The sequence below is a fragment of the Penicillium antarcticum genome (assembly GCF_028974205.1).
Source record: "Penicillium antarcticum strain IBT 31339 chromosome Unknown utg000007l_segment0_segment0, whole genome shotgun sequence".
Classification (NCBI taxonomy): domain Eukaryota; kingdom Fungi; phylum Ascomycota; class Eurotiomycetes; order Eurotiales; family Aspergillaceae; genus Penicillium; species Penicillium antarcticum.
In genome coordinates, this window is record NW_026695305.1 from 337,026 (window position 1) to 351,664 (window position 14,639).

At 47.0% G+C, this 14,639-nt stretch overlaps 5 protein-coding genes across 5 annotated transcripts; all 5 read left to right on the forward strand.

The window, feature by feature from the left end:
- Positions 1-1,010: 1,010 nt before the first annotated feature.
- On the forward strand, positions 1,011-3,266 carry N7508_007368 (uncharacterized protein; the record flags this gene model as incomplete). Its single annotated transcript, XM_058465432.1, has 2 exons — positions 1,011-2,119; positions 2,897-3,266. 2 exons carry the CDS (start codon positions 1,011-1,013, stop codon positions 3,264-3,266), a joined length of 1,479 nt encoding a protein of 492 aa, XP_058317834.1.
- An 830-nt stretch (positions 3,267-4,096) lies between these two features.
- N7508_007369 (uncharacterized protein) lies at positions 4,097-4,768 on the forward strand (the record flags this gene model as incomplete). Its single annotated transcript, XM_058465433.1, has 2 exons — positions 4,097-4,150; positions 4,199-4,768. 2 exons carry the CDS (start codon positions 4,097-4,099, stop codon positions 4,766-4,768), a joined length of 624 nt encoding a protein of 207 aa, XP_058317835.1.
- Positions 4,769-5,127: 359 nt separating this feature from the next.
- N7508_007370 (fungal specific transcription factor domain-containing protein) lies at positions 5,128-7,426 on the forward strand (the record flags this gene model as incomplete). The annotated part of the gene is made up of 7 exons (XM_058465434.1): positions 5,128-5,192; positions 5,302-5,725; positions 5,791-6,117; positions 6,214-6,691; positions 6,722-7,279; positions 7,317-7,357; positions 7,415-7,426. 7 exons carry the CDS (start codon positions 5,128-5,130, stop codon positions 7,424-7,426), a joined length of 1,905 nt encoding a protein of 634 aa, XP_058317836.1.
- A 653-nt stretch (positions 7,427-8,079) lies between these two features.
- On the forward strand, positions 8,080-8,768 carry N7508_007371 (uncharacterized protein; the record flags this gene model as incomplete). Its single annotated transcript, XM_058465435.1, has 2 exons — positions 8,080-8,307; positions 8,358-8,768. The coding sequence occupies 2 exons, from the start codon at positions 8,080-8,082 to the stop codon at positions 8,766-8,768; spliced, it is 639 nt and encodes a 212-aa protein (XP_058317837.1).
- Positions 8,769-9,870: 1,102 nt separating this feature from the next.
- On the forward strand, positions 9,871-10,245 carry N7508_007372 (uncharacterized protein; the record flags this gene model as incomplete). Its single annotated transcript, XM_058465436.1, has 1 exon — positions 9,871-10,245. One exon carries the CDS (start codon positions 9,871-9,873, stop codon positions 10,243-10,245), a length of 375 nt encoding a protein of 124 aa, XP_058317838.1.
- Positions 10,246-14,639: the final 4,394 nt, after the last annotated feature.

Below are 14,639 nucleotides of genomic sequence, written 5' to 3' on the forward strand. Positions count from 1 at the left end.
GATACTGTTCATACAATGCACCACACCACACCTTCCATATCAGAACCAAGTTCATGACGTCATGCTAGCGGTCTTGGCTCGCAACGTTTATTTTGGCAGACTTCTTCACCGAGAATCATGCATATAGACAGGCTTGTCTGTCGGCCAAAACCAATTGAATATAGACCAACCTACACAAGGGGAAAGCGACTAGCACAAGGCAATTATGCTCAAATTCAAAACCACTTTTCGACCATGATAGTCTATGCACCGTGAATGTATACAGAATCGCTAGTAATTTGTCTTACTCGCAAGGATTTAAATCTACACCTCAATCCCACAGCAAGTAGGGCTCTGCACCTAAAGAAGAAGGCTTGATTATCGTATTTCTTCCTCGAGCACATCCAAATTTACGCTACTCTATTCCAATTGAGAGCTAGTCGAAGTGCAAATACCAACCGTGATTCCTCCTGACGAAGATCAATTTAATACAGGTATGTTCATTTAAATTAGTAGTAATCTTAAACCAGGCTAAGCTTTGCAGACGCAGTGTATACGATACAACAGGAGTCAAGAAACCAGGCGTCCCACCTCAACCGCCAAAGTAAAGACGAAGTTTCAGCCCCCATTCGGGATATAATATAAATACTAGCTGCCCAAAATACTGTTCCTATGCCATTGTACACAACGAAGAAATACATCACAGATCATCAACAGATTATCGGTGTTCATCTCCACTCCAAATACCAAACCCCTCAGAGATTCTTGCTTTCCCACCTAAAATGTCCGAACAACCTGATGAGGCACTTCATTCTCTCCTTGATACCTTTGCACCAGGGCTTTCATGGCTTATCCGGTTAATCTCGGCCGCACTGGGCGTTAACATATTGTCTTCTGTTCTGCCGTTGGTTGCCCTTCCGATCATTTCGACATTCTTACTGCCGTCACTTTCGAGAGCTCTGGAACCCATTATTTCACTATTTGTCGCCTCCGCGGAAATTAGACACCGGAATAATCTATACCCTCAAGTTATGAGATGGGTATCTAGTGTCAGGTTTCGCAGCTGCTCAAGCTCGGTTATCGTTGGAATTACGGAGGCATTCGGATTTCTTTGGGATTCCAACGACGACTCTCTTAAGTATGTGGAGACAGAAATCCCAGCATATCGAGGAAAGATAGAGAAGCTTCGCATCACTCCGGGACAAGAGCGCTTTCATTTCTTTCGGTATCAGAAATGTTGGTTTGCCTTCTACCGTGACCCGCACCGGAATGCTCTGGATCCCTTCTCGAGAAATGCCGAGAATATCACTATTTATTACATGTCCTGGAACAAGGCTGTTTTTGAAAATCTTCTGGTGGATATCCAAAAATTCAATGTTGACTGCCGCCGCGGACAATTGGCCGTGTTCTGTGCACGCCAAGATAAGCGGGATGCGGGCTGGCAAAACATGTGCGACGAGATTCCTCGGAGCCTGGACAGCCTAGCACAGGATAAAGAAATGAAGCGAGAAATGATCGAAGATATTGAAAAATTCCTCAGCAAAGCCGTTACCGATTTTTATCGGAAACGTGGCATCCCGCATCGACGAGGCTATCTCTTCCATGGCCCACCGGGGACTGGTAAGAGCAGCTGCTGCAAGGTGATTGCCACCCACTTTGAGCTTCCGATATATATATTCAACCTCGCCACTGTTGATGATTATGGCCTACAAGAATTGTTCCGCACACTACCGGCCCCTCCTGCACGCTGTATGGTGGTACTTGAAGATATAGACACCACCAGGATTGATCAGCGTGGAAATACAGTGAACGAAGAAAAAGATGCATCTCGTCAGAAAGGAATAACGCTGGCAACTGTTCTGAATGCTTTAGATGGCATCGGAGCGCACAACGGCCATATACTCGTTGCCACCACGAATGCTAAACCAACACTTGATCCGGCTCTGACTCGACCTGGACGGATAGACAAGCAATTCGAGTTCCGAAACCCTGATGCACCGACCATACACGACTACTTCTCTTTCTTTTTTGGTAATGATGATGCCGATGCAAAGTTCCCGAATACAACGCTTGATCAGCTGGCCAGTCAATTTTCCGATGTCGTCTCTCATTTGGCCTTGTCACCTGCTACACTGCAAGAGTATTTCTTGCAGTGCAATGAAGACCCGGTGATGGCAGTCAAGAATGTGGCGAAACTAGAGTCCACCGACCTACAACCGGCTGGTCCTTAAAATTACCCGCGGCGATTAAACATGAGGCTGGTTTACTTCTGATGGTAGGAATATTATCCTGGTACACATTACTTTCTTTTATCTTTGTATTCGAGAACTTGAAGTACAATCCTAGTGTCGTGACACAAGCAAAAGTCCGGAGGTCTGCAGCATTCAACAGCAGGACCCAGAGAAACCAACCAATTGCACATAGATATCTCAAGTACAAATCAGAGTTCATTCAACTGATTCAACGGCTACCCGCTCCTCCGTATTCTTTTGTGTGGTAAATCTGGTCGTTTCGGGAAACCCGCCTTGCAACACGCTAATACTAGCCCCTGGGGTATGAGACGCCTTCAATACAATCTGCTAGTTAATCTTTCAATCACCGTCCTTCAATTAGTACGAACATGTACGGAATCCCTGCGATCTAATGCAAGGTTCCAAGTAACCGGTCTCGAATATGGAAAATCACGGATAGGCCCCTTATCGCTGGATAGTGCAATTACCGTAACATGTAACAGAGACTCTGCATAGATTTCTTTAGCCATTTCTGTTTGCCGCCATTAATAGTTATCTGTCTGTCTGGATGCATGAATGGGACATAGCCAGAAAATATATAAACCATGGCCGGACCAATATTTCCCACCTACCAGGCAACATTTTTCCTCTCTTTCAACTATACTTAACCATACTTCACGTGGCAGACTTGCCTTGATTCACGTTAAGAACTATACGATGGATCACCTCAAGACAAATGAAGAACCTACGCTGCCCGATGACCCATCAGCTAAGGCAAAGCATATTTTCAAACTTGTCAAGGAGTCATTGTTCGAAGATGTCGAATCGGTCTCCAAGGCTTTTGAAGATACAGACCTCGAAGATTGCATGTCTTTGGCGAAACAAATTATTGCGGCCAAGCCGGAGCTTAAATCAACACTGCTTCTAGCTCTAGATAGAAATGCTCAGTCTGATTGGGATGACTTCTATTCAAGCATTGTTGGAAACTACGACGACTGGGTTACGGTCACGCCGCAGGTCCTTCTCGCAGATGCGGTATTTTTATCAGAGGCTTGATTACAATCATCTGGGGCCCTGAAGATCGACATGGAATGAATCCTCGGGTGTAAGTATTTTTTTTTGTGCTGAGGTTGGATCTTGCTAATCGATATCAGGAATATCATACGAGAAGGTTGACCTAAACCTCGGGATGCTTCAGGGCAGAGCATTCATCCCAGCGCGTAATCTGAAATCGTGGGCGTTGGCATGGCTAGAAGAGATGTGAGGACACTCTCTCACCAATTTGTATCTAGAATTTCTTGATCGAGTCTTAGAAACAAACCTTAAAGTCTATTCACTGTCCATTACTCGCAACTCATGATCCAAGGAGAAGCATTTCTCTTTGTTCCGGGTTAAAATTATTCGCATAACCAGAGTTCAGAATTTTGAGTGGACGGAAATAGACTGATCGTATTAGAAAAAATGGACTGCATTCGTGCTTCATATTCAAGATATACTGCTTTGGTTATCAAGATTCTTATACTCGTTTTTTTTTTCGAGAAAGGCATTTTTCATTGTCGATTACTTTATCTCTGCACTTTTTAATCTCCGCTCCCTAAATAGCAATACCCGGAAACAATGAAAAAGCAGCGTAAGTTTAGACGATGTTGCACCAGGAAAATCCTTACCATATACCTTGTGATACCGGCCCTGATTTTTATTTGAGAAAAAGGCGATACTGACGGCTCGTGGTGCCGCATAAGGAGAAGGCTGCCAATTGATTTGTGTCTTTATATTCCATACCATGACGCGCAAGGATATAAATGCTTTCCATTCCCTGGGGAAGATTACGTTCCAAGAGGCGAGGATATCTATTGGCATCTGACTTGAATTATTCTGGGCTCAAAATGGAGATATGCCTCTCTGCAGCAATTACATACCTGATGGTCTTGAAATTAGAAGTGAGCTTCGCTTTCCGTGTTGAGGAAAATTACTAATCAATTAACCAGCCCTGGGATATGTTGCACATCCGGGAGCAAGATGAAAAAGCTGTGACAATAGGAGCAACGGGGTGGAAGCTAGAACTCCTCCTCGACGAGATGAAAAGCTCCATATTCGGGTGCGCATTTCTTCTCGACCACGGAGGGTATTTTTGGTGCATGGTTTATCACACACTGCGGCATTGGAGGAATTCAGAGTGGAAGCCACTATCCGGAATCGAAGGCCTTCGAGTTGGCAGCAAAACTCAAAAAGGACGACTGCCTATATGCCCTGTCGTCTATGGCAATACTTCCGCTTTGGTTCCATTCACTGTGCTGGAGATGACGACACCTGGTCGAACAATGATTTGGCAGGCTGAGCATCCGGATAGCCAGTACACGCTACGAGTCAAGGTCCAATTACTACGCCAAATTTGTAAAGCAGCTTTGATTGGAAATTGGAAGTATTTCCGGCGCCTGATCCTCAGCATCGCCATTTGTGGGTCTCGACTGTTGTTGGTTGTCATTGTCATGACCCAGGGTCTGGTAAATACTGTTTCGGAACGGATGTCTAGGAACTCTTTCGAGCCACTTGAGTGATTGTGCGCATTAGGTTTTTTTTTTCTTTTGGCTATGAACTTGGGCTACCGGGCTCGAAGTCACCTATCAATGTGACGCAATATCATTCCTTTTACTACTCGTTTGCAACAACCTGGCCATTGATTTCCAGCCTTATTTAGAACACTTTCGAGATGGTAATCGAGACCTTACACTCTGTCGGGATAGATCTCTACTTATCATGCCTTTTTCGGCGTTTATAGAAATTCAGCTACAAAGCAGATACTCTCCTCTTTCGGCAAGATATTATTACAACATAATAATAGGTTGCCCGGTTCGACAGAAGGGTGAGTATACACCATCTCTAGAACGTACTCTAGATGACGGATTAACCAACGATCATGTTGGACGGAAGAAGCGGAGAGGCTATAACTGGGTTCAAGGTCAGCCATCCTACTCCACTAAGGTAAGTCTGAAAGTCGCGACGTCTCCTGTCAATTATAAAGTTACCAATCGCCAGACCAGCATTACAAGAACCTTCATTTTTATTCATTGAATGACCTTTCTATTCCAAGAGCTCGAGGAGTCAGCAATCTCAGTGTACTATGGCAGCTCGAACTAGTACAGCATGCGAAACTTGTCGCACTACTAGGAAACGCTGCGCTGGGGGACCTCCTTGTCAGAACTGTTTTGAACGGGGGAAAGAGTCTTGTGAATTTGTCCTCACTGCAATTAGCAGGAAGCTTGTTGCACAGCAGGCAAGGATCGAAAGTGACGCATGCGGCCCGTGTCTCACGAACAGCACACTTTGCAGGGGAGGACTGCCGTGTGAGGAATGCGTTCTACGTGGAAATGGAGCATGTACGTTTGAGCTTGGCTCGCGCAGCGAGAAGCACCTGGCAAGGGCCAGATCTGCCTGCCTGCCATGCCGCGCCAAGAAAATCCGCTGCACTGGCAAAGGACCTCCGTGTGTATCATGTACTCTTCGTGGAATTGAAAGTACGTGTGAGTTTGCAAAACCAGTTCACACGAAACCCACAATACCGCATACACCTCTATGTCAGTCCGATATTCCCGCCGAGTCATCCTGGAATGCAGTACTAGAGAAGGCCCCAGTCCAACCGGCTGAGAGCCCTCTCCATGAAGAGTCTTACAGTAGTCCGTCATCCTACACCTCCACTCTTGCTGCTATAGATACGAGACGAGCATTCCACGATGAGTCAGAGGGAGTTACCACACCACTTTCCAAAACCAGCTGTTTGACTGCCCCGTCGGAGCTGGGCAGAACTCCAAGCCCAGATGTCAGCAGTTCCGACAGTGCTGTTGGCCCATCTTCACTGGCAGGGTGCGCTTCATATGAGCAACTCCTCGACGTCCTCCCAAACCGTGAAGTGATTGACCACCTTATAGAAAGATACTTTACATCTATTTCCATGGTAAAGTTGGCCTATCAAACTGCCGAGATATGTTCACTAACATCACGCTAGCTATGTTGTGTCATCGACGCCATCAGCTTCGAAGCTGAGTATGAGGCATTCTGCCGCAATTTTAATGTCGCACCGCAATCCTGGCTATCCTTGCTTTTTGCAATTCTAGCACTAGCCTGCCGTGCGGAAGAAGATTCTGGAAGAGGCTGTTTCTCTGATGATTTGTCGATGCGGTGCGAGGAAGCTGCCTGGCACTGTCTGTTGACCAACGACCCACCATTTGAAATATCACGGAGTTCACTGAAAGCGATGGTACTCATAATCTATGGTCGCACACACCGTGGAGAGGATGTATTCAGTGACCTGCAACTGGCCTGCCGTGCGGCAATATCTACCAAATGTCATGTGGATACCGAGCAGTGTGTTGTCCAGCCCAAGGTTTGCGAGGAATACCGATGTATTCTGGTTAGCCTGAAAGCCCTGTTTATGCTCAACGCTCAGATGCACGACTACTACCGCAACCCGGTACTCACCCAAGGTATACAGCTACTAACTGATATCTGCAAAGAGTATCCTGAACATTCAAGCCTATCAACTGGTGCCGCAGAATTATCTCCCATGGAGACGACGTTTACCATGTTGAATTCTCAACTGTTGAAGATATCAGACACGATCTGTGTGAGCGCAGAGCGTGGTTTGATGTCAGAGTGTACCCTCGCTGTCCTTGAGACTGAGCTAGACCGTATGGAGAAAGCCTGCAGCGAGCTTAACACCAAGCTCGGTGGACCTGGTTCGCAGTCAATCTCTCATCAAGGCGGCTATGGTATACTGCACTGCTATATCAACTATCTGCTTCGTCTTCTCTTTTTGCCTTATCTTCAGCGATACCTAGATGGGGAGACGACACCAGAAACAAGATTATCTGCATTGAAGTGTATTGCTTTTGCAAAGGCTACGTTGCGAGTGTTCAATCTTTTGGCTGAGAGCATGCAGTCCAAATCATATGCTTGGTATATGCGAGGTCTCGGAAGCTACTATGCTGAACAATCAGCATATACTCTCATCGGAGGCGCTGCAGGGCTCCAGGGAGGAAAGGAAGACCAAGAGGTCGAGTCTTTACTAAACCGTACGCTGGAAATATTTTCTAAGTTATCGGCACGCAGCATATTCTCTGCAAGAGGAGCGTTTATTCTCGAATACCGATGTATGCCTCACCACCCAAACGCTATTCTCCGGGTGTTATTATCTAACTTCGTTCCAGGATCGGATGTGAGGCTCTTCGGAAGAGGGGAAAGATACCTGTTCTGAGCATGATCATCGATACTGGACAGGCATGTCTTCGCCTTGAGCCGCTTGAAACATTGTATGGGTTAGTGTTTTAGACGACAGCTATTCATTCCTGTATTAAATGCCATATCCTTATGTACGCTTTTGTATCCTTTCTGATGAAGTTAACAAGCCCCCGTCCATTAAGTCTGTTCATTAAATCGTCATATTATTCTTTCTGGAAGAATTGTAATCCTCGAATTGTAGATAGACAGAACTTTGAGAGTGGAACCGTAAGCCTTGCAATGAGTCCAGTGGATGGATTCTTAATGGCCATAGCTGAATGGTCACAATGTATATTAGAAGACCAACAAACTCCTCGGCCTTGGTCTCCCAACAGATACGTTTTGGTGTGAGAGTACGCGCGGAGAATGACATGTTACCCATCGTCCTAATAGTTCCGTCTTCCCGTTGAAGGCTAGAAGCACCTACGCATTTGTCTAATCGCTAAGTCGAAGCAATATAAAAGGGCATATTCCCCGCAGGCTACACATTGGTATAAGAAATAATCATTTCTTTCTTTTATAGTGGGAACAAGTCCTACAAATTTCGCCAAACCGAACTAAGCCTCATTTGGCTAGACTGTATTACTCCGCAGACATGACATCCAACCAAGCCATTTTCTGTGACGACAACAGAGGGTCCTCGACCATGGAGGTTATGGGATATAGCATACTTCCAGCCGACTTGCCACTCCAGTCTATGGTCACGGATGTGAAGAAATCTCTTCGAACACGACCAAAGGAAGCGTCGGGGCCCGTCATGTATGGGAGAGGGGATCATGATGCATGCGAGAGCTTCCTGAGATTTGGAATCCAGGGTAATGATGTGTGTCCTTCAATTCAGTGGTCATTGTACAAAACTAAAGATAATGGCAGTTCACAAAGAAGGTCGAAGAAGTGATCGGGAGGCCTGCCTTCCGTCTCCACCAGGGCCCGGTCATCGTCCACTCGTCGGATCGCCTAAACTGGGGAATCAATGCCGCCCATCCTTGCCGAAATGGGCTTTCCGTCTTCCGGGCCCTCTCAGATACCATAGAGGATAGAGTGACAACCTTGAAGCTCTATCCGATCTCCCACCACTTGACGAGCACCGAATTCGCACAGGAAAGAAGAACACCAAGGTCTTTCGATTTACGATCAAATGAAGTACTGTTCGTGCGAGGCGCAGTCAAGATGGTAATTTCACTGCCTGCTGGAGGATCCTTTGTTTGGCAAGGGTTTTCTGAGCACCCGTGGGGGCTGGATACATCATCAGCACGTGAAGCTTTTGCTTTCATGAAGATCTAGAGGAAATCGCGCTATGGCATGCTGGATCTGCATGTGGTGGGCAGGACATTGCTATTGGGAACAGTTTAGTTAGACAATATAGGTAGCTGGTCCGTATTAGCTTACCGGGATAAATTCCATGGATGCATTGATAATTGAACCTCAGGCAAGCCAGAGCTTGCGCCTGGTACATGATCTGTGCAAAGTCGCCATCTCGCAGCATCACCACTGTCCTAGCTTCTTCAGCTAAGGTCAAACAACGGAAAGCTGGAAGGACTGGTATGAAAAGAAGCGTAATTCCAGGTCCAAGTTCATATTCAAATCGTATCAGTCTGCGCCCATGCTGGAGTGCTTTCCTGGTGTTGTGACTGTCGGATAATTTCTCTTCCTGGATGAATGTGGTCATGGTGCCTAGTCGATGGGACCCCGAGCATGGTGTAGGCTTATTGCGTCCAGTCCGTTGAAGCCAATCTTGCTCCCACAAAGCCAGGTTGGTCCATTGATGGATTTCCTGGATGCGTTGTAACCAGATGTAGGTGTTCGTTCCCGTTGCTATGAGTTCTGCAGCCCGCAGGCATCCTTGGTCCGAAACTCCTTCTAGGATGACTGAGGTCAAGTCGATACTGAGAAAACGAATGAAAATATCCAGTTGCGTTGATAAGTCTGATAGCAGTTTTTCTGCGGTGACTGGGGTCATGATGACAGGCGGGATTGGTCGTGAGTGCCTAGAATCAGATGGGCTGGGGTCGGCAGGGGTTCAGTCGGCAGGGATTATCACACACACATCTAGAAAGAGGATAGATCAGACCATGCCGCAGGATTTATACCTGAACCATAGACAATGTGCGATGTCAGCACAACTGGCTTTTGTACTACCCCTGAGTACGAAAGAGACCGTCCTCACTTCCATACCCATGAAACCTACTTAATGCTCATGCTTCCAATTGATGTTGGTTGTGCGTGCACGCATCGAAGTGACTTTTAGCCAGCCCCCATTCGAATCTTCACTTGCCATGAACATTTTGCGATTTTTTCATTGTTTTGGTCTCTCAAAGGTCTGAAAACTGAATTATCCGTTCCGCCTGATACATGCTAAAACTATATAAAGGGCACAACTGCCTTCATGGATGCAAGGGAGCCCTCCCTCGAGGAGGAGACGGACAGCACCCAGCCAAAGACAAATTGGGCACATACCATGATCTCATACAGTGGATGCACCACTGTCAGTGACCCTCCAGGTTTGGAAAAAAGGATGGAAATTTCCAGGGCCGGGGAGGGGGATGTTGCTCAGTCTCATGTGGTCAACGTATGGTCTATCAATTACACTTTCAACGACCGAGTCAAACCCCTGTCTATTGATGAATTGGAGGTTGAAATCAAATTCGATTGGGCAAAGGAGACGGTCCTGAAGCGTATGCAGTATCGCGACGTGATGGCAATGGATGGGGGCGAGGATGCAGTGGCAAAATTTGCGCCTATTACACACACATTTACATGAACTGCCCGACAAACCAGAAATTGGATACATGTAACTTCACTGATTCGTACGGTTGGACTGACCTTTCCCTGGTATAAACTTGAAGCTAGAACCATTCGAGGGTATCCAAAGAAAGCCATCAGGGTAGTTAGTCAAAATGAAAATCCCCTTGCATGTACCTTTAGACTCGGACATGCTGGAAAATGGGAGTAGCTCTCCACGCCAAAAACCAGAATCCTGCTTCTCGCCCGCAGACGCCACTGTCGTACCTAGCAAGAGCGATGACTACGATAGGGTCGCTGCGGACCCCGATCCGTACTCATACCAGGGATACAGATTGCGATTTGGCGGATTGCCATATTGAACCGAAATTCCAACCATTTCCCTTATAACCGGTGTTTGTTTAGCACACTAAGGAGGGTATGAAATCTGAACCATACCCCATAGGGAAGGCTCCAATGCCAGAATCCTTCGCCCCTTGCGAACTGCACGTCCCTCTTCCGGCATCTCCCACAGATCACAATTCATTTATTATGGCTTCCACGAGCTGAAATAGAAGGACAACCTAGGTTCCCTGGATATAGGCCACCTGTTGATGGGAGATCTGTATTGTACAGTTTACGGGCTTTGGAGCATGCGGTGGTTCGCTTCATGTACGTAGCATTCTTAGCTGCAACATTGACCTGTCAATCACAAGGTCCATTTCACTATAACCGACTCATATTACCTGTGATCCTCGACCCGCTATCGAAAGTACTCAAGCCAACTTGCACCAAGCTCCGTGTTCCATTCAGGACCACTCTAGACAACTCCCTAGGGAACAGAGCAATCCTAACTTGACCCATCCACTGAAATCCATGAGTATCCAATAGGTAGGAGCTTCTACAGAGCTTAATGGTCTGGATTACCCCTAAAATTCCCCAGCAGTAGTAGTCCATGAACTCGTCTCTACTCATGTCTCGGTTCGCAAATTTTGCTCCTCGGCTAATATTGACATTGCTTATCCGGGGATTGGAGGCCGAGATTTCTGCACCATACCGTATATTTCGAACCTGCGGTAAGTATGAGCAACTTGACAAGTCAAGCCAATAATCGCAGAAAATGTTATCATACCGTACTGACGTCCTGGGCATGCGATTTAGATTTCCTGACTGCCGGCGTCCGGCCATTCTGCTTCGGCTGTTCTCTATATTTGTGCCGAGTATTTTTGATTCCGCCATTCATGATTGATCCGCCGTTGAGGATGAAATTTGACATGGAATGTATGCTAGTGTGGCCTGTAAACCTTGCGATCAGGAGACACGTTTTGGGAAGGGGTAAACCGCCGGTCGGTTATGGAAATACCTGAGTTCGTTTTATGCTCGCCGGTCTGGTTAGCTACGAAGCCGGAGGAACAAGTCTAGTGTTAAGGCTTAGCACGTAGCTCTATATGATCAGCAGTGCTTGCTTTGGCAGAAACATACTTTATTGCCCTGGTTTGTGTGCAACATCGCTTCCCCGGCTACCGGCACATCCTGATCCGAAGATGAATCATTTCGAAGAGGTAACTCTCCCTTCGAGTACCTGATGATCGTGGTGTAAAATACTAGTCACAGGGCCAGAATATTTCTAGTGGATAGAGTTGAAACTGATGAGATAATGAAATGCAATGGAAAAAGTGAAGATGAAAGAAGGCTAGCTGCCTATTTGTGTCGTATTTTAACACTAGCCTAACCCACGGACACACCGTATTAACTTTTGTGATGGTATGTTTTGTAAAATTGCTGCGGGCTTGCAGCAAAAGTGCTAGCCACTGGCGCCGGTCAACCTGACCGTTAACGTAAGAGGATTCAGGCCAAAATCCATGGGGCCTCTGGCTATCGAGGGCAAGGTGGCCAATGATGGCCCAAGTCATGCTCCACTAAACCCAAATGGATGAGTGGTTTGATCATCAGATTCTGCTAATTTTACGGGTATAACGAGGAGTAGGGGGCAGAGGCTGGAGCGTGAAGCGGCCTTCCAGCGTCTAGTTCATTGCGTATGCTGGAGTCCAGTCGTAATGGAGGCAAAAGGGGAAAAAAGAGAAAAAAAAAACCACGTAGTCACACTATAAATGGCTTACCAGGCCAATGACCCGTTTGCCGCGGGCCAAGAATGTAGGCAGTAGGTAAAGTGAAGGTTCAGACCAAGAACTTGAGGTCGGTCCGGGTCAGTTCGGGGCACCTATGTGAGGCAAGATCGCCTATCATTTGATCCACTAACCCTTCCAAGTCTGGTTGCTAGGATTCTACTGGCCACGAGTGCCTCTGGTGGTGTCGTGCTCCCAGCCAGGTGTAAAATCAGTGTCATGCCCTAGATTTCTGATCGCCCCTTCCGACCTCCGCACCTGCATTTTGGCCAGGAGGCAGGATACAACCTCGTCTCATATTCCAGTCAGCTTCAACAAACCGCTTGCAGGTAAACCGCCTCCACAGTCTTCTTGGGCGTAGAATACTGCAAGCTAATTCCTTGTTCTGGCAGCATGTATCAACCTTCTCGGCCAGATGTGACTCATCGGGAAAAAAGTCCTGCGCTGTCGCATAAATCAACACCTACATCACCTCCACGGGAGACGGGGGAAAAGGAGAAGCACAATAGGGACCAGGACTTAGGGGGCCGGAAACACTCAAAGCAAAGAACACAGTTGAGCCTCAGTCGCGCCCAGGGGACAGCAAAAAGTGCAGGCCGGGCGGTATTTGAGGAAACTGGCGCGGGTAACTTACCAGCCAGAGATGATCAAACAAGGTTTGCATTGCTGTACTTTCGAACTTGTCTTTTCTGCAGTGCTAAGTAGACTATTGCAGTCAAGTGACAACAACGCCAGTGCCGCGACCCAGTTCAGTCACGCAGTGCTCACGCTCTTGGTCCTCTGAAACCCTTCCAGACCACCAAACTGGCTCTGCTCATGTTCTTGTTGAGGCTCTCCAGTCAGCCTTAAAGACTCAAGTTTTACAGGCACTGAAAATTTTGGGCGTGATCGCTGGGGAGTTCCGCTCATACAACCTGGAAATTGAGACAATTGATAAGTGGACGGTAGAAATCACCGGAGTTGATGCAACACTGATCCCTATAGTATCAAATAGCGTGCTCCAATTGCTTGCTCCATTTGAAAGCCTCAATGTCATCCTCACCAAATGCATCACTGTTCCAGGCCCCATGCGAGACCATATTATCAGAGACCAAGCGCTCGAGTTGTTGAATTATATACAGATTTATGCGGAGGAGTACCACCTATTCCAAAATCGAAGGTTGTATCTTGATGTTGGTAGATGGATAGAAAGGCTTAGCTCAGATACACTCAATGAGCAAGTCAAATGAAGCTGTTCTCTCCGAAGCTTGCGAATAGTCTCTTGTTTATTACATTCCATTTTGTACGAATTGTTATTTCCATGCATATTTCACTCTCTTTTGGGTATTAGGGAGCATGCCATTACACATCCAATAGGTTCAGTACCGTCCTCCCTGGGTCCGGGACATCATTGCTCTTACTTCCTTGAAGTGGATTCCAAGGCACTGCTTCCAATATCCGTTTATTTCCTCATTTGGTGCTTCTGCCTTGCTCCGGATATAGGATTGGTACCATTTTGTCCGGACAAAATATGCTCGGTGTTGTGCTTCCACTGATCACGGTTTGGTCATGACAGCCTTCGTTTGGGGCTTGCAGAGGTACGATTGAGGCCTCACGTACACTCTACATCCCCAAGAATCTATTACCATATGACGATAGGGGTGTATTTGTGGCCCGGATCCATCATCCGTACGTTCTCGTTCGTATGGAACATTCTGTCGGACCGAACCGTTCAAAGCAGGACCTGCGCGAACCCCATCGCCATTAGCAACAGGCTTCCACTATAATACAGCACTCTGAGGCTCAATAGACCGAGCTGCGTGTTTTCCTTCTTGTACCACCGGCCATCTCGTATACCAAAGGTTGGAAAGTTCCCCTCGTGCTTGCTTGAGACAGCACCTGGCCAGGAAGCCAACTCTTCGTCTCCAAAAAGTAAGGTCGACAGGGTTCGGGAATGCGGAAGTGAACCTGTAGCACATCGATAGATGTGGGAGGATGGAAGGAGGAAAGAGGCTTCGCGAAAATGAAATTCAGAGAAACGGGAAGGAGATGGCACTTCTGAGCCTGGAGAAATCTTCGATTAGTAGGAATGTTCTGGACACTCACATACATCAACAGTTGAGTCATGCTCTTTGTCACTTGTCGTACAGCTCAGTGAGGTTGATCTTCCAGGGGTCTTCAGTTGCCCCGGAGCCGCTTTGTGGATGCTATGTGCGCAGTCGTTGCTGGGAAGTGTCGAATGCTGCTTTCCGTTAAGCTAAGGCTCCTCATATTCAAAGGAGACCCCAGTTTGATGCAGTGCATGCTGTTGCTGGATCCTGGGAATGCG